At 37.3% G+C, this 24,924-nt stretch overlaps 1 protein-coding gene across 1 annotated transcript in view; it reads left to right on the top strand.

Moving 5' to 3' along the window:
* The window catches only part of LOC150081074 (P-selectin-like), a 265,101-nt gene that overhangs the window by 219,105 nt on the left and 21,072 nt on the right, over positions 1-24,924 (top strand). Inside the window, 2 exon segments of the mRNA XM_090382138.1 lie at positions 10,748-10,927; positions 16,558-16,596. Of these exon segments, the coding sequence (XP_090238264.1) occupies positions 10,748-10,927; positions 16,558-16,596 (219 nt within the window).

The raw sequence follows: 24,924 nt of genomic DNA, 5'->3' as shown, positions 1-24,924 counted from the left end.
TTCAAAATCTTGTCCACCAAACATATAGGAGAAGATAGTGCCCAGTTTACTGAACTAAATCAAGATTTATTCCAGTTATTTAGTATTTCCACTAACTTTATCTCATACAGGGAACTGACCTGTTCCTTTTTTTTTTTTTACTATTCTAAACCTATGAAAAAAAGACACGACAGAGTCACCTTTTAATGATGCTATTTGTATGTGAGGATTATTTTTTTATTTATATTATTTTTTGTCAAATTTAGTATCATTCTTGAACAATTATTGTAAACTTTTGCAACAACAGCTTCCTTGAAAGCACTAAGGCCCATAGGCTATCTGAGTGCTTGTTCTCTCTGATCTAAAAACTGGAAGTAATTGTCTATATACATATATTGGACTAAATGTGAGTTTCTCATGAACAAATGAGGCAAATACAAAATAGAGCAAACCAAAACATTTATTACACAATTCATTTACACATATACAGATATATAAGGCTTATACAGACATATCAGGATTATACTACACACAGTAAAGAATATCCATCAACCTTCTAACTTCACTTACTCCCTCTTTATCTTTAAATCTATTATACTGTCACTTTCATTCATCCACTTAACTTCTGCACTATGAAAGTAGATTATTTTCTTGATCTCTCACTAATCTATTATATCATTATATTAACTTAAATGGCAATCTATATATGTAACTATCATTAATATTCTAAAAATTTGCTTTTGCTTTATATAACATTTCAGTTTACAAACCACCCCTTAATCAGTGTTACTCAATTCAAAAAACCTATATATTTGTTTTTAACAATTGAAATTTATATATTTAAATTCAGTCTCAAACTTTCATCACACAATACTTAATGCTTATGGAGCATAGTTATCATTCAGTTTAGTTTTTTTTTTTACTTTAATTACTTTCTTTATTAAACTTTACCTTCCACATTCATTTTAAATTTATCTTTATCTCCATTATATAATCCTTATTTTCTCCACAGTTATTACTTCCCATTCATTCCAAATATTTTAAATGAATACTACATGAAACTTGATTAGGGCTTGTTTTAAACTCTGTAGTTCTTTTACAGACATTAATCAAATTTTCCATTATGGAATTTTCTTTAAATCACTCTCCAAATCAATAGAATGTTCTATAAACCATCTTTTCTAATTAAATGCAACCCAATTCCTACCAGAATTTGTACATTTAAAATTCTTGTTTCAAGATCTTACAGTATCATCATTACACAATTCTTATGGGATACACTCCTCATTCAATTATCTTTCTTTTTTTTTTCCTCTCTCTAATTACCTTCTTCATTCAATCCTAACTTCAATAATGTTTTCAATTTATGTTTTGAAAAACACATTTTTCAACTATTATTTTTATTTCAACTTATTCTCTCCCTCCTCCTCCCTACACTTATAATGCTAATCTGAAGGTCATTAGCTTTAACATCACCAATATGCACTGCCCTAACATTATTATCCAGACAACCATGAATATGCTCATAGACCTTTATGGAGACAGTAATATAATTGTAAATGCAAGATGCAGTGATCAACAGAAGTAAAACATTTCAAGCACAAATGATAATAGGGTGCCACATAAGCAATCAGTCTGCACATGACATTTCAATGGCACTGATAGGCCATAAGTCTATGTGATCTGCAAATAAAAAAGCAAGACTGGTACCAAAACTGTAACAAAATAACAGAAAATCCTCTGAAGCTAACAGAATGTGACAGGAGAGCCCTGAAAAGAATCATCCATTCAGAATACGGGTTGACATTGTCACAACACACGCACAGGTCCCCTCTACAAGATGACTGGGACCCATTTCAACCCCAGTACAGTGTGCAGGATGCTGCATGATATGGATTACCAGTCAACAAGCCACTAATCACCCTGGCTAATGCCAGATGCTGTCTAGCTTGGTGTAAGGTGGGCGGGCACCCACCATTCTTGGACTCTATTGTCCAAATAGTGGTTTGGTGGAGGCAGCATGATGGTCTGGGGTTGTTTTTCATGTTTTAGCCTGGGAACCATTAGTTATTTTGGACAAAACTACAAATGCTGAGGTGGTCTATCTATATGTCCTGGACAATACATTGCCTATGTTAGCATTAGCATTAGTAGAGGCATATGATGGAAGAAAGTAAACTTATACAGTATGCGCCAAAAAAAATTTCATTTCAATGTTGTGAAAGCTCATCAGGGAAGGCCCATATCTTTATCAGCATGACATACTGCTTGTGTTGTGATATACTGGTTTGAGAACATGAATGCTGAAAACTTTGAATAGCCAGCTTGAGCCAGCAGTCAGGGCTCCAGGCTGGCCAGACCTCTGGGATGAATTGGATTATTGGGTACATGTGAAGAGGGAGACTGCTCAAAAAATAAAACTGAACTGATCACCACTTTGAAGGCCAAATAGATATGTGAAAAATATCAGAGAGTATTTACAAAATAACTGGTGAAGAATGTTCCACAGAGACTAAAGTCTGTCATAAAGGTTAAAGGTTTCAGCAAACATTATTATTAGTTTTCCCATAAATAAAAGTTATTTGTAGTTTTCCCATAAATAAAAGTTATTTGTAGATATTCAGTTGTCCAAATATTAAATGGTAGGGCAGCATGTATATCTTTTGTGTTAATTTTTATCTCAATATCCATCCAAATAATAAATGATAACAATCTAACAAAATCCACTCTAATATTCATTCTACATAATCTACCCTGACAACAATATACCTACCCTAATATTCATTCTTCATAATCTACCATGATAACAATATACCTTAATATTTATTCTCAAATGCCTTTAAAACAATCTTATATTAGCCTATTCTCTTCCATAGTTATATGCAGTGCTGTAGTCGTAAAATTGGCAGAAGGTATACTCTATGAACATTATGAAAGGCAGAGAGTATACTGTGCATATTAATCGAATTCCACAGGGTATACGGCATATACCTCCTCCACTACAGCCCTGGTTATATAGTAGTTTTTATGTAACTATTATTCTGGTTAATGACAGATCTGCTGGATTTGCATTTCTCCACATTGTCTTCTCTTCAATTTCTCTCTATATCTTGGTACGTTTTCTTTCCTTACAAACAGGAATACTTTTCTGCCTCCATCCTCTATGCATTTAGTCTAACTGCAGGAATGATCCTCACTCAATATTGTAAAGTCAGAATTACTCTAACTGATATGGAAATCACCAGCTTACTTCTCAGTGGGACCACCTCCCCATTAGACTGCTTTGTTCTGTCCACAGGCTATTATATTTTCGCTTCTCCAATTTCTATCTCTTCTTGCTAAATTGAGCCAGACACTTGAGTTCTGTCCTGGCAATATTCTTTCATGCCATAGTCCACAATAAACAACAGGACTACACCAAGCCTTTGGAGTACTGCTTCATGATTTCCATCCATCAACTGCCTCTTGCTATCTGTTTTCTTTTTTCTCTCATTGTAGTCATTTTTTTTCAAATCTTTTAATTCTGCTATTAAGCATTATGAACACTATTAACATTACACTCACTATTAAATTTTGCTATTCTTTTTATGTACTTTATATGAGCCAAGGAGGACCAAGACTGCTCAAGATGGATGTAATTTAATGTCATAACTACATCTTTACTTGGTAAATTCAAACTCACATCCCTTCAGATCTGTTTCTGTGGCAAAAGTTGCATATATCTCCCCTGGAATCACATCTCTTCCTCACATAATCCAATTAGATCTGGCAATTTTGGAGTAATTCTATTTTTATTTCTTTTTTGGTCTATTAAATTTCTCTTATGCCCTTATTTAAAAGTCTCTTTTTTTTTATATCTACCTCAGTAACTAATTTTTTTTTTTTTTTTTTTTAACTCTTCCATTGAAAAAAAACAAATATCTTTTCTCGTGTTTCCTCTTTGTTCAAGTTTCCCATAGCTGGCTACTGAACCCCTTTACTGAAGCCACAAAGCCTTAAGGGCTGTATATTTGACATAGTGAATAATTGATTATATGCAAATTAGGTGATTATTAATTAGACAAGAAAACTGAAGAAGACAAAAAAAAAAAAAAATGACAGGGGAAGGATTTGATCCAGCATTATCAAAACTAAAGATAACGTCCTGTTACCACTCTACTGTGTGTGTGTGTGTGTGTGCATGTGTGTGCGTGTGTGTGTGTGTGTGTGTGTGTGTGTGTGAGAGAGAGAGATTAGTTTTGATAACATATCAGATTAAGTTCATCCACTGTCCATTTCTTCAGTTTTCTTGTCGATGTCATAATTAACTAATTTACATAGAATTAATTATTAATTAGTATTAGATGTGGCAAATGATGCAAGAAAGCAAGCCTTTACAGCATCAGCCAAAAAACAACTAACACTTCCCATATCACCTGTCCCTCCTTGAATTTATTCCAATTACTCACCTCAAGAATAATCAAATGAAATCTTGTTCCAACATTCAACTACTCAGCTAAAGATAAATTTCTGTGCATCTATCCTGCAAGCTTCCTACTCCTACTCTTCCTACAAATTCCTACTCTTACTTTCCAAACTTCCTACTCTTCCTCAATAAGAGTAGGAGACCAGCAGAAATACTTCACAAGTACAGGTCACTGTTGAAAAAAAGCCGTGAATTAGGGTTGAATTTGAAAGTGTCTGCAATTCTGCCCAGACACTATAGGAGGGAGTATATATGAGAGCCATGTCAATCAATTCGGCTCTGGAAAGATTCTGCAAGGCTCAAGGGGTAAAATTTTTTTTAGCCTGGTCTGTACTTGTTAACAGGAGAGACTGCTTCTACAGGGATGGGATACACTTAAATAGAAAGGGTGCAAGAATATTTGCTGATGCTATCGAGGAAGTGTTAGGTGGGTCGGAAAACTGCTAGCTTGGGGGAATACAAGGACTAATAGACTAACAGTAGCCACTGGCAGAGGTTCTTGCACTGCTTCTATTGGAATGAACAGCAGCCTGGAAAACAAGATGCAGGATGTTTCAGAGACTGCTGGGAGTCATTGCGGTACAAGTAAACACATGGGTTGTGTTAGGGTAGCTAAGAATAGGAACAGGTGCATGTATACTTGCATGTACACCAATGCTAGGAGTTTGGTAAATAAATTTGATGAATTTGAGGTATTGCTCAAAACATCAAAGGCAGATATTGTTGGGATTTCAGAGACGTGGTGTCACACATATAAGGAATGCAGAACTGGAATTTGGGGAGTACAATGTTTACAGAAAGGATAGACAGGATAGGAAGGGAGGAGGGGTTATGCTATTAGTTAAAAAAAAAAAAAAAAAATCCAAGGAACTGAAGCCAGTCGACATCACTGGACAGTGCAGTGTCGAGTCAGTTTGGTGTGACATAAGCACTGGGAGATAAAAACTGAGAGTAGGAGTGTGCTATAGGCCTAATGACTCTGATGAGTATAATAAGAAACTGTACAGGGAAAGAGTGGGCCAGTAAATCAGAGAGTCTTATAATTGGGGATTTTAATTTCCCAGATATTGACTGGAATTTGTGGGTTGGTCACTTGCACACTAGTAAGGCTTTTGTGGATTTATTGGATGATTGTTTTCTACATCTAGGCAATTAGAGGGAGTAATACTCTTGATCTGATTATCAGTAGTGATTCTTCATGCATTAAGAATCTGCAGATAAAGAAACCACTAGGTGGCAGTGATCACAGTGTGCTGAAGTGGTATTCACTCAAAGAGAAAACTACCATCTGGGGTAAAGGGAAGGGTTTTGCTTTCATAAAGTTGACTACGATGGTCTGAGACAGTATTTAAATTCTATACAGTGGGACCAACTGATGATGTTACCAACAGCAAATTCAAAATGGGAAGCAGGAAGCATTCAAAAAGAACTTATCTTGGAAGCTACTAGGCTTTACATACCAACTAAGAAATATTGTTCAAGGTTTAGGCCTAAATGGATGTCAGTTGAACTAATGAGACATATGGCCTTGAAGCAAAATGCATGGGATACATATAAATTAACATGTGACACAGAAGCCTATGATAGATATAAGCTGGTCTATAACCAAGTTACAAAGGAAGTTAGGCAATCAAAGGCAGATGACGAGAAATCTTTGGCAAAGGATGCAAAGAAAAACAGCAAAGAGTTCTTTACTTATGCAAAGTCTAGAAGGAAGGGGATGAATCAGATTGGTCCACTTGATATCGATAGTTGAACTGTTGATGATCCTGCTCAGGTAGCTAACAAACTAAATGAATATTTTGTATCGACATTCACACATGAGGAGCTATTCAGCGAGGGGAATGCCAGAGGTGTATTCAACTCTGGCAGTAAGCTAGATAATCTTGTAATAACTGAGAGTAAAGGGGAGGAGAAATTGTTGAAGATAAACACAAGAAAGGCACCTGGGGTGGATGGAATTTATTCAGTTATATTAAAGGAGGCAGCAAAGGAAGTAAGCAAATGCTTAGCCATAATTATGAGAGCTTCCCTGGACTCAGGGGAGGTACCCATGGACTGAAGATGTGCAAATGTGACCCCAATCCACAAAGGAGGATCAAAGGGAGACACACATAATTACAGACATGTTAGTTTAACTTCTGTTCCAGGAAAATTAATGGAGGCACTGGTTAAAGAAGCATTGCAGAATCATCTAGACAAGATTTCAGTTATAGCTCGGACACAGCATGGGTTTGCTAAGAGGAAGTCTTGTCTGACTAATTTGATTTGATACTATGATGTAGTCACAAAGGAATACCGGATGCAAAGAATAACTTTGATATCATATATCTGTGGTACTACACTGACTGTGGTAGAGAATGAAAAGGACCCGGGGGGTAATTGTGCAGGCAGATATGAAGTTCTCTGAGCAATGCAGATGGGCTGCAAGGGTAGCTCATGGTGTCTTGTCAATGATATACAGGTATTTTTCTAGCAGGGATAAGGAGGTGATTATTCCCTTGTATAAGGCAATGGTCAGGCCACACCTTGAGTACTGTATACAGGTCTGGAGGCCTCATTTCAAGAAGGATGTAGAGCTGCTGGAACAAGTACAGAGAAGGGCAACAAGATTAGTGAATGGAACAAAGGGTTGCACGTACGAAGAAAGGGTTAAGTTTTGAAAATTACAGTGTCTGGAGACTAGGCACTTGCAAGGTGATCTGAAAGAGGTGTATAAAGCCTTGAATGGTTTGAGCATGCTCAATACCGATGGGATTCTTCCTCTTGTTAAGAATAATCACCTGAGAGGGCATAAATTCAGATTGAGGAAAGACAGATGTAGGATAGATGTGTGGAAATTTGCCTTTAGCCAGCAGGTGGTTGGTTGGTGGAACAGACTTCCATCCCTTGTTGTAAAAGTTGATAGCTTAAATAAATTTAAGGCTCAGCTTGACAGGTATTTCGAGCAAATGGAGGGGTGAAATGGAAGTGGTTTTTTTTTTTTTTTTTTTTTTGGCTGATGCTGCATAAACTTGCTTTCTTGCATCATATGCCTCTACTAATGCTAATGTGAACTCTCATCCCCTCATGCACATAATCTCAGCAACATGAAGGATTTCATGCATTAAGTTTGCCAAGCCATTCAAAGTCTTAAACACCTCAATCTGATCACCTCGCAGGTGCCTACTCTCCAAATGCTGCAATTTGCAGAACTGAAGCCTTTCTAGGTAAGAACACCCTTTTGGTCCTCTCACTAGTCTCACTGCTGTTCTCTGTTCACCTATTCCAAGAGATCCACATCCTTCCAGACCTATGTCAGTACTCAAGATGTTACCTAACCATTGCTTTATATAATGGATGATTAATTCGTTATCCCTGCTAACAAAATTGCAGTATAACATCCACAAAACCCCATGAGATGTTCTTCACTGCTCATAAATTACATATTTGAATGCACAGTTATCCCAGTTCTTTTTCATTCTCCACTATCCTGAGTGTGTAATACCATACAGTTGGTATGTTAATCTGGGATTATTGCTCCACATATGAAATATCTTGAATTTGTCAGTGTTAAACTATAAGTCACTTCTCAGCCCATTTGCCTAATTTTACTAGATACTGTTGCCATGACATACACTGATTATCAATATCATTAATAAATCATGAAACAACAACAGGCCCAGCACTGAATCCTATGGGATTCCACTAATAAATTTTGTCCAAGAAAAGCAGTGCCCATTGACAACCACTCTGTCTTCTCCCACTCAACCATCCATTTATCCATAACAGCAACATACACTTACTGCCACCCTGCTCCAGTCTGTACAGCAATCTTTTGTGTGCAACAGTATCAAAAGCCCTTCTGAAATCTTAAATACATATCAAAATTATAAATTATTTTTTGCAACCAGTTCTTTTGTTACTGCATCACTGTATCCAACCAGATTAGTCAAATAAAACTGCCTCTTAAATTCATGCTGTGATTGAATTATAACTGCATTCCTGTCTATATGGTGATGCATTATTTCTTTAACCAGTGATTCCATTATATTCCTTAGAACAGAAGTCAAGCTAACATTTATTTACTTACTCATGTCACTTTTTGATACAAAATACAGGATAAATTTTCACATCTCCAGTCCATAGGAACCCCTCTCTGAAATCCAAGATTACTCAGGGATAAAGGTTTGCTTGCCTCCCTTAATATAATTGGATAGATCCACTCCACCCCAGGTGCCTTTTTTTAAGTTTATTTTCAATAATTTCTCCTCCGCTTTATCATCAAAAAATCATTTGCTAGTATCATCTCTAATATGATTTTTTTTCTAATATGAAAAAAAAAAAAAAAATTTTTTTTTTTGGCTGATGCTGCATAAGCTTGCTTTCTTGCATCAAATGCCTCTAACTAATGCTAATGCGATGAGAAGCCTTCATGGTTAAAGTTACTCTTTGGTTTTTTTCTTGAAAATCATTGAACATTATCAGATAGAAGCAAATGCAGAGCTATCATTCCCATCCCTAAAAAAATTCCTTAGGAAAAAATTCCTTAGAAAGTAGATGCAAAATGCCTATTCAGTTTTTTGTCAACAACCTGAGCAGTATCATCAACAATTAAACCATTTATACCTAGTTGGGTAGAGAAATGTGATTCATACCTTGTCGTCTAGTATTTATGTAATTAAAGTAATCTTTACTGGCACCTCCGTAGCCAGGTGGGCAGGAGCAGTAGTGCGTAGCACACGCTTCTTGATTAGACCAGGGTTCGAGCCCGTGACCACCAAATACAGAAAGGTCAGGGAATGACCACCGCATATCCCCGGAGAAATATGGCCTTAGTTGCTAATGCTCCTAAAAACCAAATAACAAAACAAACAAACAAAGTCTTTACTGCTTAACTTTACATTCTTTGTCAGAGACTTCTCATAATCTGCCTTACCTTGCCTAACCTCCTCTAGGCCTTGATTACAGAATAATTTATATCTATTGTAAGCTTCCATATCACCTGATAATTTATATGCATACCATTCATTCTTCTTCTTTGGCACAAGTCTCATCAGTACATCTAACATCCATTTAGAACCAAGCCTTGAACAATATCTTTCAGTTGATATAAAAAGCCTGGTAGCTCCTGCAGTTACTTTCCTGAATGCTTCCTATTTAGAATTTGCTGTTGGTAACTTCATCAGTTGGTTCCACTGCATAGAATTTAAAAATGTCTGAGACCATTATAATCACCTTTACAAAAGCAAAAACCCTTCCCTTTGCTCTTGGTAACAGTAGATTATTTTGATTATGATTCTTGATTATGCCCATCACTAGTTTGGCATTTGTTTGCCTAACTGCTTTCTAACTAATTGCTATCTAACTGCTTTCTTAAAGTTGTTTTCTATCAGTCTCTTTTGTTTTCTATATCTATTTTAAAGTTCAAACTTTTCATTCTTTGTTTTGTCCATTTATTTCTTTTAATTCTAGATACAACTTTACAAATCAGTACTCTATATCTGATTTTTTTTTCCCTTTGCTCTTATGTTTTTAAATGAACACTTCTAAGATGAAGTCTTAAATATATAAAAAAATATTGGCAATTTTAGGTAATTCTGTAGACAGCAATGTCATCTCTAATATGAAATGAGAAGCCTTCATGGTTGAAGTTACTCTTGGGTTTTTTTTTTCCTTGAAAATCGTTGGACATTCTCAGATAGAAGCTGAATGCAGAGATCTGTAAAATTTCCAAATTCACTTCTTTCGTATGCCTGCATTTTGATCATTATATTTTTGCAAGCACAAATTATGACCACAAACTGTCTCATAAAGCTACTTTTTTTTTTTTTTTTAATCAATTTATCAACTGTTTTTCTATTGTTGAACTAACATGCTTGCTCACTCTCTGATTTAGGGTAAAAAAAAAAAGTAGCATGTTGCAGCTTGTGATAAGCAAAAGTTGGTGACTTATAAGAGAACTGTTACCAAATAAAAAGGCCCATCTCTTTTATAGGCTTAAAATAGTGAAAAGATGACCAGAATAGTTCCACTTCTGCATAAAAGATATTTATCTCCCACAACTTCATATGTCCAAAGAATGAATTCTGAGAACTTAGAGCAGTATTCTGAAAAAGCAGTTACAAAATTCTTTGCAAGAACACAACATTAAAATATTTTTTAAGGAAGAGGAACTCACACAAACAGTAACATGAAATTTTTCCTTCTGTGTTTTTTGTTCCCCCCCAGTAACCTGTATAACTGTATCATTAGAAATTTTCTGAAATTTTATAAATAAATCTTACTACTTTAGTACTTATATGCTAAATACTTTCTTTTTAGTGGTTGACTGTGGCACACCAAGTGCTATTGCAAATGGACAAGGGTTTCTAGCAAATGGCACAACAACATATGAAAGTATTGTACAATATCGATGTCTCCCAGATTTTCAGATGATTGGAGAACCAGTGAGAGTATGTCTATCCATAGGAGAATGGAGCAATCAAGAACCTAGATGTACAGGTAAATCAAACTTACTCTAATCATTATAATTTAAAATAATTCACTCTCAGACAGGATACACCTGATGAGAAAATGTTAAACAGTATTATGAGTTACAGAAAGAGTTGTTTTATTTATTAATTACATTATCTGATTAAACAAATGAAAATAATGTTGATACATGGGTGAGCCATGAAAATGCAAATAACTTTGACTAAAAGAGTGCTAGAGATAAGAAGAAATTTACTGGTAACATTCTTTATTCTGTGCTTGACTGTTGCCATATGCTGACAACCCTTAAAACTACAAATGTAAATCCACAGTGGAAGCAATAAATACACATGGCATTTCAGCATGTGTTTAATATAGAACATTACCTCAAACAGCCATTTAAAAAACAACTGATTTTTGTAAGAAATTCTGATGTTGTAGGGCACCATCAAATTGTGCAATATTTTTAAGCTAATGAAAGTATTCTGGGGGAATGCCAGAGGTGTATTCAACTCTGGCAGTAAGCTAAATAATCTTGTAATAACTGAGAGTAAAGGGGAGGAGAAATTGTTGAAGATAAACACAAGAAAGGCACCTGGGGTGGATGGAATTTATTCAGTTATATTAAAGGAGACGGCAAAGGAAGTAAGCAAATGCTTAGCCATAATTATGAGAGCTTCCCTGGACTCAGGGGAGGTACCCATGGACTGAAGATGTGCAAATGTGACCCAAATTCACAGAGGAGGATGAAAGGCTGACACAAGTAATTATAGACCTGTGAGTTTCACTTCTGTTCCATGAAATTAATGGAGACGCTGGTTAAAGAAGCACTGCAGGATCATCTAGACTAGACTTCAGTTATAGCTCAGACACAGCATGGTTTTGTTAAGGGGAAGTCTTGCCTGACCAATTTGATTGGATACTATGATGCAGTCACAAAAGAACTGGATGCAGGGAACAACTTTGATATTATATATTTGGATCTTAGAAAGGCTTTTGATACTGTTGCACATGGAAGACTGCTGCACAAATTGGAGCAGTGTGGCATTGGAGGCAAATTGCTGCTATGGATAAAGGGGTGGTTGAGGGGGAGAAGACAGAGTGGTAATCAATGGACACTACTCACTGTGGACTAATGTTATTAGTGGAGTTCCTCGGGGTTCAGTGTTGGGTCCATTATTGTTTTCTGTATTTATAAATAATATTGATAATGGTATATCAAGCTTAATGTCCAAGTTTGCAGATGATACAAAGGTTGGCAGGGTTGTTAAGGATACTACTGATGCTATTCTGCTGCAACAGGATCTGGAAAGGTTGAACAGATGGGCTGAGAGGTGGCAAATGAAGTTTAACATTGACAAATGTAAAGTACTACATATGGGAAACAGCAACCCTAGAGCAACATATCAACTCTGTGGTACTACACTGACAGTGCTAGAGAATGAAGAGGACCGGGGAGTAATTGTGCAGGCAAAAATGAAGTTCTCTGAGCAGTGCAGACGGGATGCAAGAGTAGCTCGGTGTCTTGTCAACGATATACAGGAATTTTTCTAGCAGGGATAAGGAGGTGATTATTCCCTTGTATAAGGCAATGGTCTGGCCACACCTTGAGTACTGTATACAGGTCTGGAGGCCTCATTTCAAGAAGGATGTAGAGCTGCTGGAATGAGTACAGAGAAGGGCAACAAGATTAGTGAATGGAACTAAGGGTTGCTCATACGAAGAAAGGCTTAAGTTTTACAAATTATGGTGTCTGGAGACTAGGCACCGGCGAGGTGTATAAAGCCTTGAATGGTTTGAGCATGCGCAATGCTGATGGGAGTCTTCCTCTTGCTCAGAATAATCACCTGAGAGGGCATAAATTCAAATTGAGGAAAGACAGATGTAGGATAGATGTGCAGAAATTTCCCTTTAGCCAGCGGATAGTTGGTTGGTTGAATAGACTCCCATCCCTTGTTGTGGAAGTTGATAGCCTAAATAAATTTAAGGCTCAGCTGGACAGGTATTTCGAACGAACAGAGGGGTGAAGTGGAATTGTTTTTTTTGGCTGATGCTGCATAAGCTTGCATCGTATGCCTCTACTAATGCTAATAGGAGCAGAAGAATCCTTTTTTGCAAGATATAAGACAGGACAGAGTTTTACAAGAATTGAAATTAACTAAGTTATCTTTGTCCCACTGGAGAATTACCTGTTGATCAGCATTTCAGGAATTCATAATGGAAATTCAAGAAGTGGAACTGTTTGTGCAAGGCAAGGTTTCTCAAACTGGAAGGTAGTAGTAGTGGCAAATGATGCAAGAAAACAAGTTTATATATCATTGCCCAAAAGAAAACCAACACAGTTCACCCATCCATACCTACCAAGAATTTTAGTTCTTCCTTGAATTTATTCAACCATTCACTTTCACAACAGATGGAAGCCTGTTCCAACAATCAACTGCCTGAAGGAAAACTTCCACACATCTATCATGCAACTGTCCTTCCCCCAACTTGAATTTATGTCCCCTCATGTGTGTAGTCTCAGCAAATGGAAGAATGCCATTAACATTCAGCTTACTCAATCCATTCGAGGCTTTAAATACCTCCCTGATCTCCCTGCATGCGCCTAGTCTCGGGATGCTGCAATTTGCAGAACTGAAGTCTTTCTAGGTAAGAGTACCCTTTTGTTCCCTTCACCAGTCTACTTGCCCTTCAATACACCCATTCCAGCAGATCTACATCATTCCTAAATTGAGGCCCCCAGACCTGTATATGGTACTCAAGATGCAGCCTAACCATGGGATTAACCAAGGGATAATCATGTCCTTATAACTGCTGGCAAAGTTTCTCTATATATCATTGACAAAACCCCATGAACTGTCCTGGCAGCATGTCTGCACTGCTCAGAGAATTTCATATCTGATTGCACAATTACCCCAAGGTCTTTTTCATTCTTCACTAACCTGAGTGTAGTACCACACACATTTGATGAGTTACTCTAGGGTTACTGTTACCCTTATGCAGTACCTTGCATTTGTCAATGTTAAACTTCAACTGCCATTTCTCAGCCCATCAAACCAATTTTCCTAGATCTTGTTGCAGTAACTCACCCTGATGACTGTCGTCAGGGTGAGTTATTAAGTTCACAGGGTGGTTAACGACATCATCTGCAAACTTAGACATTAAGCCTGATATACCTTCATCAATATCATTGATAAATATTGAAAACAACAATGGGCCCAGCACATGAACTCTAGAGAACTTCATTAATAACATTAGTCCAAGAAGAGCAATGCCCAGTGATAACCACTCTCTTGTGTTCTTCCACTTAACCATCCCTTTATCTATAGCAGACTTGCTTCATGCTACATTGCTCCAGTTTGTACACCAGTTTTCATGTGCTAGTATCAAAAACCTTCCTGAAATCAAAATATAGGCTTGACATAGCCGAGTGGTCAGGAGCGAGAGTGCATAGTACACATTCCTTGAGTGGACTGGAGTTCAAGCCCGTGACTACTGAATACGATAAATATTTGTATTGACGATTTATTGTAAAAACTCTACTGATTTGGTTGTCGTCCTGGAGTATAAACAAAATATTTATTATTATATATGATGTCAAAATTATTTTTTGCATCCAGTTTCTTGGTCACTGCATCATAGTAACCTATCCGATTGGTTACAAAAGACTGCCCCTTCACAAACCCATGCTGTAATTACAGTATAAATGCATGCCTGTCCAGATGGTCCTGCATTACTTCTTTAATCAGTGATTCCATTATTTTCCCTAGGACAGACATTAAGCTAACAGGTCTGAATTACATCGCCTGTTGATCCCCCTTTATGAATTGGGGATACATTCACACATCTTCCGTCCATAGAATCTCCTGAATCCAAGGATGCTCTCATAATTATGGCTAAGGTTTGCTTACCTCCTTTGCTGCCTCCCTTAATATAATTGGATAGATCCCATTCACCGCAGGTGCCTTTTTTATGTAGGTGGAATGTAATGTGCAATCATCTGCAAAACTATGTATAGGATTTCCACTCGATGGAAGAAGTAAATTTAATATACAAGAGGAAAAGCGTGGGAGAAAGAACTTGGGAAACACTAGCATTAGTGAAGAAGTTAGAAGACAGTGTCATCTACCATGACCTGCAGTGAGCAATCAGAGAGAAAATTGGATATCCAATTACAAAAAAAAAATAATAAAAACAGTTTACAAATCATAAGCTTATTTAAAAGCTTAATTATGCCAAACAAGGTCAAAAGCCTTTGAAATGTCAAGGGCAACTGCTTTAGTTTCACCAAAATTTTCCATTCAGTGTGTCCACAGACAGGCAACCCATGTCATAATAGAAGGCCACGTAGCACCCCACCATATGCTACCTTTTTCCCAGATAATCATAGATGCTTTTAGGATGTTACTGCTACTATCTATTGCACAAAGTATGCTTTCACAAATATTTGAATGATACTATTTTTCATGGAGTTTACAGCCATTGGATCTCAATAGCTGTAGATGCCATAGAATATTTCTGGGTTATACAGGGTGTTTCAAAAATACACGGCATAACTTCAGGAATGAATTCCTCATATGTAGACAATAAAACTATTTTATGTCAAAATAGTTCCGGAAATGCTTGGTTTCCGAGTTTTGAAGGTCTGTCTATGACACTTAACTGTTCACATCACCTTATGGTAATTGTTCAAAATGTCCACCTTCTGCCTGAATACAGGCCTCACATCGATGTCTCATGGACTCACAAAGATGATACAAAATTCCTGGAAAGTTTCGTATTGTCTCACAACCTGCCACAATTCGATTGCGGAGAGTTTCCACATCAGCTACAGGAGTTGAATACACCAATGACTTTAAATGGCCACACAAGAAGAAATCTAGTGGGTTTAAATCAAGTGAGCATGGGGGCCAGGCAGTTGGTCCACCTCTCTACTTCAGGAGTCGTAGATCTTGGTCGTCCGCTGTCAGCAGCACGAGGTGTAAAGGTCCCATGTTCACAAAGGCAGTGATGGATACCTTCAAACCTTTTCCTGTATGGACATTTTCATTCTGGGAACCTTTCGTGGTACAAATGAACAGCTTCCAGAGCATTGCCGCCTGCCAAACCGTACATAAAGTGCATATCCGCTTGCTCCTGATTTGAGTACATGGTCAGAATGGAAAACCACCAGATTCTTTCAGTACCTTGTGATGAAGGAGGTAAGATAAGACAGGAGGGTAAGACATTCCAGTTAATAACTCGAGAACCAAGCATTTCTGGAACTATGTTGATATAAAATATTTTTATTGTCTACATACGAGGAACTCATTCCTGAAGTTATGCCGTGTATTTTTGAGACACCGTGTATTATGTGATTGATGAAAACTTTCCCTTTGACTCATTCAACTATCAACTGTACTGGAAAATTAATAGTATATACTGGAAGAATGTATGCTACAAAAAAAAGTAAGCAAACTATTATTACTATTATTAAATATGTTGCCTCTGTTCAATTTTGAACAGAGGCAACATATTTATTGATTTTCCCTGTTTCAAGTTATATTTAAATATCCATCTTAAAGTTTTAAGGATGTTTTCATGGGAAAAAATAGCAACAATAACAAAGTCTTCTAATTGTAAGTTTGGTAATCGTATTCCTTCATATTTGCATTTTACAGATATTGTCCTGGAATCAGAAAATACTGCTGATGGACGGCGTAAGGATTTTATTTTATTCTTGTTATTTTTATTTATATTATTTTAAATTCAACATTATTTAATATATAAAGTTGAAAATGGTGCTACAAGTTAACAATCTATAATTAATTTTTGTAATGAATTACTCTTTTACCATACGGATAATACAAAGTTATTTTATAAAAGTGGAATTTCAGCATCCCATCATCAGAACATACATGAACTATAATTAAGGGTAATAGAGGACAAATTAAATTTACATTAAAACAATTTTATGTTTGTTTAAAACAAAGCAATACAAAACATTAAAACAAAGCAATACTTCCAAATAATAGTGTATTACACAAACTGTTAAAAATAAATTAAAATTAAACAAAATATTCAACTAAATTTATATTTCTCTAATCCAGCATACCTGGTAACAGTTTCTCACACCTTTGCTTTTAAACTAAGACTGCTCCATTTGGACGTGAGGCTTTTATACATATGCCAAAGCCTGAGATTAAATGGCAGCATTCTCCTGTTGACCAGTTTGTTATTTGGTTTTTAGGAGCATTAGCAACTAAAACCATATTGCTCTGGGGATATGCGGTGGTCATTCCCTGACCTTTCTGCATCCTCCATATTTGGTGGGCACGGGCTCGAACCCAGGTCTAATCAAGAAGCGTGTGTTACGCACTGCTGCTCCTGCCCACCTGGCTACAGAGACACCTTGTTGACCAATGGAATGCTGCCAAATAATGAAGCCTTGAGGCCAAAGGCACACTTGTTTGAGAAATTTCTGCCACATCATCATGTGTGGCCATAGTGTGCCAACCAAAGGCTATATTCCATTGCTTGAAAGGGTGTAATACACTGTTTAGTCATAAGAAGTTAAACAAAAAAAAAATACATTACATCTCAATACACTGTTGCATATTTCAGGATTCTGCTGAACCCTATCTTTAAGTCTGTATACTTAGGTTACTGGTACACAAACTGTTCATGTGTACCAGTAACCTGGCTCTGTTTATAAGCCTGAAGACAGGTTTAGTGGATCCTTGTAATATAGCCAATGGTATTAAGTGTAAAATGATGTGGTAACTCTTCAGTAAACATGAAGAGTTACAAATTCGTAACTCCTCATGTTACAAGTTCAGTAACAAGTTTGCAACTTGTTACAGTGACTCAGATTGTGTGCATTTTAGAGGAATTTGCCTCTGGTGTAAATATGTACCGAGGTTTGTCTCTTCTCGTGACACTTTTCTCGGAGCAGCATAAGTTTGCCTTTTATTAAACAATTATAAGTTAATATTTTATTTAATTACTTGCTAGTTTGCATTGAATCTGAATATTAATTTTATTGACACATTCACACCAAGTTGCAAATCAAATATATGTGTGATCAAAAAGTTCAGTGACTGACTATCTGGAAATTGTAGCAAGTTGCAACTTGTTCGGTGACTCATCTAGAGGAATTAGTGAAACCACTTATCTTCTGTTAGTCTGAATCAGTCACGTTCATTAGATATTTTATTTGTTTTGACACATGTTAAAATGAGTAACTTTACTGAGCAGTGAGCTTGCATTGAATTTTTCACGAAGTTTAAATGGGGCTGCATGCCTTTTAAGACAATCTTCATTTTTGCCACCATTCACCTTCAAAAATGAATGATTCATTAATTTGTATTTATGATGTAACTTGAAGTGACAGATCTTTAACTATCCACAAAGTCACTAGAAAATTTTGATATTTTTTATAAGGCATATCTATTAATTTTAATACAAGATTTGGAAATACAATGTGTTTCATGAAGTTTGTCACATCTTCACTGATGACACTGGTCCACACGTAAAACGTTACAAAAACATCAAATCTTGACAAATTTCATTCTGCTGAACACAGAAAAAAAAAAACACTAATGACAACAACGCAGTTTCAGTACCACCACACACTTATCACACCACCATCGGCAACTGTTGCCTCACTCTGCATCACATAAGTTGTTATCGCCTCAAATGCATCTTCAACTCTGTTGCAGTAATCCTTGAATACTGATAGGTACTGGGCAATTTGTTCTCAGTTAACGGTTGTTCTCTGTGAGATTCCTAATTTTTGTGCAGTATTTGTGTCAGGTAAGATTAACATTCCCCATAATTGTGTGAATAGTCTGCACCATTTCTGTTATGTATGTGGAAAAGTCACATTAGCTTCAAAAAAGCAACCCTTAATTCAAGCCATAAAAAAAGCCTACTTCTTGTACTTTGGGTGTAAAGTAGGTGACTAGGACAAGAACTTGGCTCCACACATATGCTGCACTACCTATTCATCAAAACTCAACATGTGGGCGAATCGAAAGGGATGTTTTATGCCTTTCACAGTGCCCATGATATGGAGGGAGCCAACAAATCATATCACAGACCGTTACTTCTGTATGGTGCCTCCTATTAGAAAAAGAATGACGATAAAAAAAAAAGTAGACAGTGACATATCCAAATATCTGCAATTCATTCTATGCCTCATGGTGAAGTACTGCCTATTCCTAAACTACCCATTTTTCTCTCCAATCTGATGAGGATGAAGACACTGATGAACATCAACTTGATATACATGAAGATATACAGCAGTTGTCTACATCAAGGGATCCACCATCATATCCAAACCTTTATCCTTCTGAACCACATAAGATCACAGAAAGTGAGCTTAATGACCTCATCAGGGGTCTCAAACTGCCAAAGAATAAGGCAGAGCGTTTGGCCTCTAGGCTCCAACAGTGGAATCTTCTAGATCATTCTGTGAAAGTGACAACATTTCATACTCGAAATAAAGACAATGATAAATTCTATCAAACAGAAGATGAACTCACTGTTGTAAGGATGTTGATTGTCTAATGGCAGTAATGAACATGAGCCACATTCCCAAATAATGACGAATATTTAAAGATGCCTCTAAGATTAGCTTTAAGGCTGTGTTCATGGATGCCAGCAGCATGGTGCAAGGTAGTGCAAGCACACCACCTTTGGATTTCGAAGTAATACACAATTTTTAATAACTTGACTTAAGATAATGCATGTATTCAAAAATTTGGTGAACAGAAAATTTATTCCTACATGCACCGCCTTGCAAAATAGCCTGCTCTGGTGTCCATGGCTATGTTATTACACAATGGAAATATGCTGCCTTCAATACCCCTTTTATATGCTGTCCACAAAAAAGAAACATATATAAACATGGAGAACATCCTCTTAGACATACACTATCAGAGGTATGAGTGGCATATATGTGGTGATTTAAAGGTAATCACCATTTTATTAGGACTACAAAAGGGCTACACTAAGTATTGTTTCTTTCTCTGCGGGTGGGATAGTTGTGACAAGGATATACATTACAAGAAGAGGAGTTGGCCTCAAAGAAAATCATTAACACCTGGAATGAAGAACATAGCATTTGAACCTCTGGCAGATCCATATAAAGTTTTGCTTCCACCACTCCACATCAAACTGGGGTTCTTGAAAAATTATGAAGGCTTTAGAAGTGAAAAGTCCTGCATTCACATACTTGCAAGAGAAATTCCCAAGACAGTACAAAGAAGATTAAGGCAGACATTTTCGTTGCCCCACAAATAGGACAACTTTTCAAAGATGAACAGTTCGAATGTGTTCTTAGTGATAGCGAGAAATGAGTGTGGAAAGCCTTTTGAAATGTTTCGACTTGTTTTCTAGGAAATGCTAAAGCCAGCAACTACAGGCAGCCTATGGAAGATCTCAATACTTCTTATGATAAACTGGGGTGCAACATGTCATTGAAGATACATTTCTTGCACTTACACCTGGATTTCTTCCTACCAAACTGTGGTGCCATCAGCAACAAACATGGCGAGCATGTTTGTTGCTGAGCAGAAAGGGTGCAAGAATATTTGCTGATGCTATCAAGGCAGTGTTAGGTGGGTCGGAAAACTGCTAGCTTGGGGGGAGACAAAGACTAATGGATTAACAGTAGCCACTGGCAGAGGTGAAAGAGATTCTTGCACTGCTTCTATTGGAATGAGCAGAAGCCTGAAAAACAAGATGCAGGATATTTCAGAGACTGCTGGGAGTCATTGCGGTACAAGTAAACACATAGGTTGTGTTAGGGTAGCTAAGAATAGAAATAGGTGCATGTATACTTGCGTGTACACCAATGCTAGGAGTTTAGTAAATAAATTTGATGAATTTAAGGTATTGCTCAAAACATCAAAGGCAGATATTGTTGGGATATCAGAGACATGGTGTCACACAGATATAAGGAATGCAGAACTGGAATTTGGGGAGTACAACGTCTACAGAAAAGATGGACTGGATAGGAAGGGAGGAGGGGTTATGCTATTAGTTAAGAAATACATAAAATCCAAGGAAGTGAAGCCAGTGGACATCGCTTGACAGTGCAGTGTCGAATCAGTTTGGTGTGACATAAGCATTGGGAGATCAAAATTGAGAGTAGGAGTGTGCTATAGGCCTAATGACTCTGATGAGTACAATAAGAAACTGTACAGGGAAATAGAGTGGGCCAGTAAATCAGAGAGTCTTATAATGGGAGATTTTAATTTCCCAGATATTGACTGGAATTTGGGGACTGGTCACTCACACACTAGCCAGGCTTTTGTGGATTTATTGGATGATTGTTTTCTACATCAGTATGTTCGGGAGGCAACTAGAGGGAGGAATACTCTTGATTTGATTATCAGTAGTGATTCTTCATGCATTAAGAATCTGCAGATAAATGAACCACTAGGTGGCAGTGATCACAGTGTGTTGAAGTGGGATTTACTCAAAGAGGTAACTACCATTAGGGGTAAAGGGAAAGGTTATTGCTTTTGTAAAGGCGACTACGATGGACTGAGACAGTATTTGAATTCTATACAGTGGGACCAACTGATTATGTTACCAACAGCAAATGCAAAATGGGAAGCATTCAAAGGACTTATCTTGGAAGCTACTAGGCTTTACATACCAATTAAGAAATATTGTTCAAGGTTTAGGCCTAAATGGATGTCAGATGAACTGATGAGGCATATGGCAGAGAAGAAACATGCATGGGATACATACAAATTAACACATGACACAGAAGCCTATGATAGATACAAGTTGATCTGTAACCAAGTTACAAAGGAGGTTAGGCAGGCGAAGGCAGATTACGAGAAATCTTTGGCAAGGGATGCAAAGAAAAACAGCAAAGAGTTCTTTACTTATGTAAACTCTAGAAGGAAGGGCATGAATTAGATTGGTCCACTTGATATCGATGGGTCAACTGTTGATGATCCTGCTCAGGTAGCTAACAAACTAAATGAATATTTTGCATCGACATTCACACATGAGGAGTTATTTAGCGAGGGGAAAGCCAGAGGTGTATTCAACTCTAGCAGAAAGCTAGAGAATCTTGTAATAATTGAGAGTAAAGTGGAGGAGAAATTGTTGAAGATAAACACAAGAAAGGCACCCGGGGTGGATGGGATCTATCCAGTTATATTATAGGAGGCAGCAGAGGAAGTAAGCAAACCCTTAGCCATAATTATGAGACTTTCCTTGAACTCAGGGGAGGTACCCACAGACTGGAGATGTGCAAATGTGACCCCAATTCACAAAGGAGGATCAAAGGCTGACACAAGTAATTATAGACCTGTGAGTTTAACTTCTGTTCCAGGAAAATTAATGGAGGCACTAGTTAAAGAAGCACTGCAGGATCATTTAGACAAGACTTTAGTTATAGCTCAGACACAGCATGGTTTTGTTAAGGGGAAGTGTTGCCTGACCAATTTGATTGGATACTATGATACAGTCACAAAGGAACTGGATGCAGGGAATAACTTTGATATTATATACTTGGATCTTAGAAAGGCTTTTGATACTGCTGCACATCGAAGACTGCTGCACAAATTGGAGCAGCGTGACATTGCAGGCAAATTGCTGCTGTGGATAAAGGGGTGGCTGAGGGGGAGAAGACAGAGAGTGGTAATCAATGAACACTGCTCGTCGTGGACTAATGTTATTAGTGGAGTCCCTCAGGGCTCAGTGTTGGGTCCATTATTGTTTTCTGTATTCATAAATGATATTGATGATGGTATATCAAGCTTAATGTCAAAGTTTGCAGACGATACAAAGGTAGGCACGGTTGTCAAGGACACTACTGACACTATCCTGCTGCAACAGGATTTGGAAAGGTTGAGCAGATGGGCTTCGAGGTGGCAAATGAAGTTTAACATTGACAAATGTAAAGTACTGCATATGGGAAACAGCAACCGCAGAGCAACGTATCAACTCTGTGGTACAGAATGAAAGGGACCTGGGGGTGGTTGTGCAGGCAGATATGAAGTTCTCTGAGCAGTGCAGACGGGCTGCAAGAGTAGTTCATGGTGTATTGTCAATGATATATAGGAATTTTTCTAGCAGGGATAAGGAGGTGATTATTCCCTTGTATAAGGCAATGGTAAGGCCACACCTAGAGTACTGTATACAGGTCTGGAGGCCTCATTTCAAGAAGGATGTAGAGCTGCTGGAACGAGTACAGAGAAGGGCAACAAGATTAGTGAATGGAACAAAGGGGTGCTCTTACGAAGAAAGGCTTAAGTTTTGCAAATTACAGTGTCTGGAGACTAGGCACCAGCGAGGTGATCTGATAGAGGTGTATAAAGCTTTGAATTGTTTGAGCATGCTCAATGCTGATGGGATTCTTCCTCTCACTCAGAATAATCACCTGAGAGGGCATAAATTCAAATTGAGGAAAGACAGATGTAGGATAGACGTCCGGAAATTTGCCTTTAGCCAGCGGGTGGTTGGTTGGTGGAACAGACTTCCATCCCTTGTCGTGGAAGTTGATAGCCTAAATAAGTTTAAGGCTCAGCTGGACAGGTATTTTGAACGAACAGAGGGGTGAAGTAGTGGTTTTTTTTTTTTTTTTTTTTTTTTTTTGGCTGATGCTGCATAAGCTTGCTTTCTTGCATCAAATGCCTCTACTAATGCTAATGCATTTCCATCAAGACATTGCAGCAATGAAACAAAGATACAAAAGCAAATTAAATGCCACCGTGTTAGCCTATTATTGTTGGATGGTGAAAAGGGATGCTCTGGAAACTGAATACAAGAAAAATGCTAAAAAGGTCCAATGTTTGATACAGGTATGTTTATAGCTACAATCTTACTGCCATATAAATAAAAAATACCTTGTATAAAAATAAAAACTACTTTTTTCAAAAACACAAGAGCCAATCTTCCATTTTAAATACTATTTCCATGTTTAGCACCCCAAAATCTATAAATTAAACCTACTTTCAACCCCATAACAAGATATGAATCAATTTTTTTCTTAAGTGTAATCACAGAGATAGTTCTTACATGTCACAACGTTTAACACTGTGCTCCTTCTGACTTACATTTTCTGTCTTCCACCACTGTTGGTGACAAATTGTGATTGTATAGCTATGATCTGAAAACGAAAGCCCAGTCTTCTTACTGTAAGACTCCATCTTCTCCAAGATACAAGAAATCAAGGCAATTTTGATCAAATGTGAACAACAACTTCAATCAGCTATGTTTTGACTTGCAGGTACATTGTTGATTAAGAACTTGTCCCATATGGTCAGACATTAAATCAGGAATACTATAAAACATTTCTACAATGATTTCACAATGCTGCTTGAAGAAAATTTCCAGAAAAGTGAACTTCTGGGAGTTTGCGCTTGCATCAAGATAATGCCCAGTGTTCTCCCGAGAAAATTTTGCCAGCAGGGCGGCATTATGAAGTAGCCAGGTGGGGAAGTGCAATACTTCACAATATTATAAAATTCTGTTATTTATAAATGTGACTTAAGCTATCCAGAGCAAAAATTAATTGCATAATTTAACATTATATGCTCCTGTCACATTGACCTCAATCGCATAGTATGTTCGAAATAATATTTATTGAGATCAGTGAGCAATACCATACATTACCACAAGAATCACTTAAATTTCAGCCAGATGGTGTGCCCATTCAATAGATCCTGGGAAGAACACTGATGCCCCTGCTCACTTAGCACTTTTTATTCAAGAATTTCTTGCAAAGCTCTTCATCACTGTAGTTTGCTATTCGCCATACCAGGTTTAGCTCCCCTTGACATTTTTTTTTTCCCAAAACCGCCCTTTTCCATCTGTTAAAGGTATTACAATTCCCACTGAACAGGGCTATGACTTAGAGCAAGTGTGAGAACCATGCCGTCTCCATCAAGTGTGATCTCCTTGGATCAGGTTGTTTGGGAGTGTAGCCCTAAGTGGGCAGTACACTCCACCTAAGGCTAACTATGGCCATTAGATCAATAGTAAAACAAGTACCATTAAAGTTTAAAACAACTTTGAGG

This window comes from Mastigoproctus giganteus, chromosome 9 (assembly GCF_048544385.1).
Source record: "Mastigoproctus giganteus isolate SK-2022 chromosome 9, ASM4854438v1, whole genome shotgun sequence".
Lineage (NCBI taxonomy): Eukaryota > Metazoa > Arthropoda > Arachnida > Uropygi > Thelyphonidae > Mastigoproctus > Mastigoproctus giganteus.
Note: the sequence above shows the minus strand (reverse complement) of the source record. Positions and strands in the feature narration are given on the sequence as shown.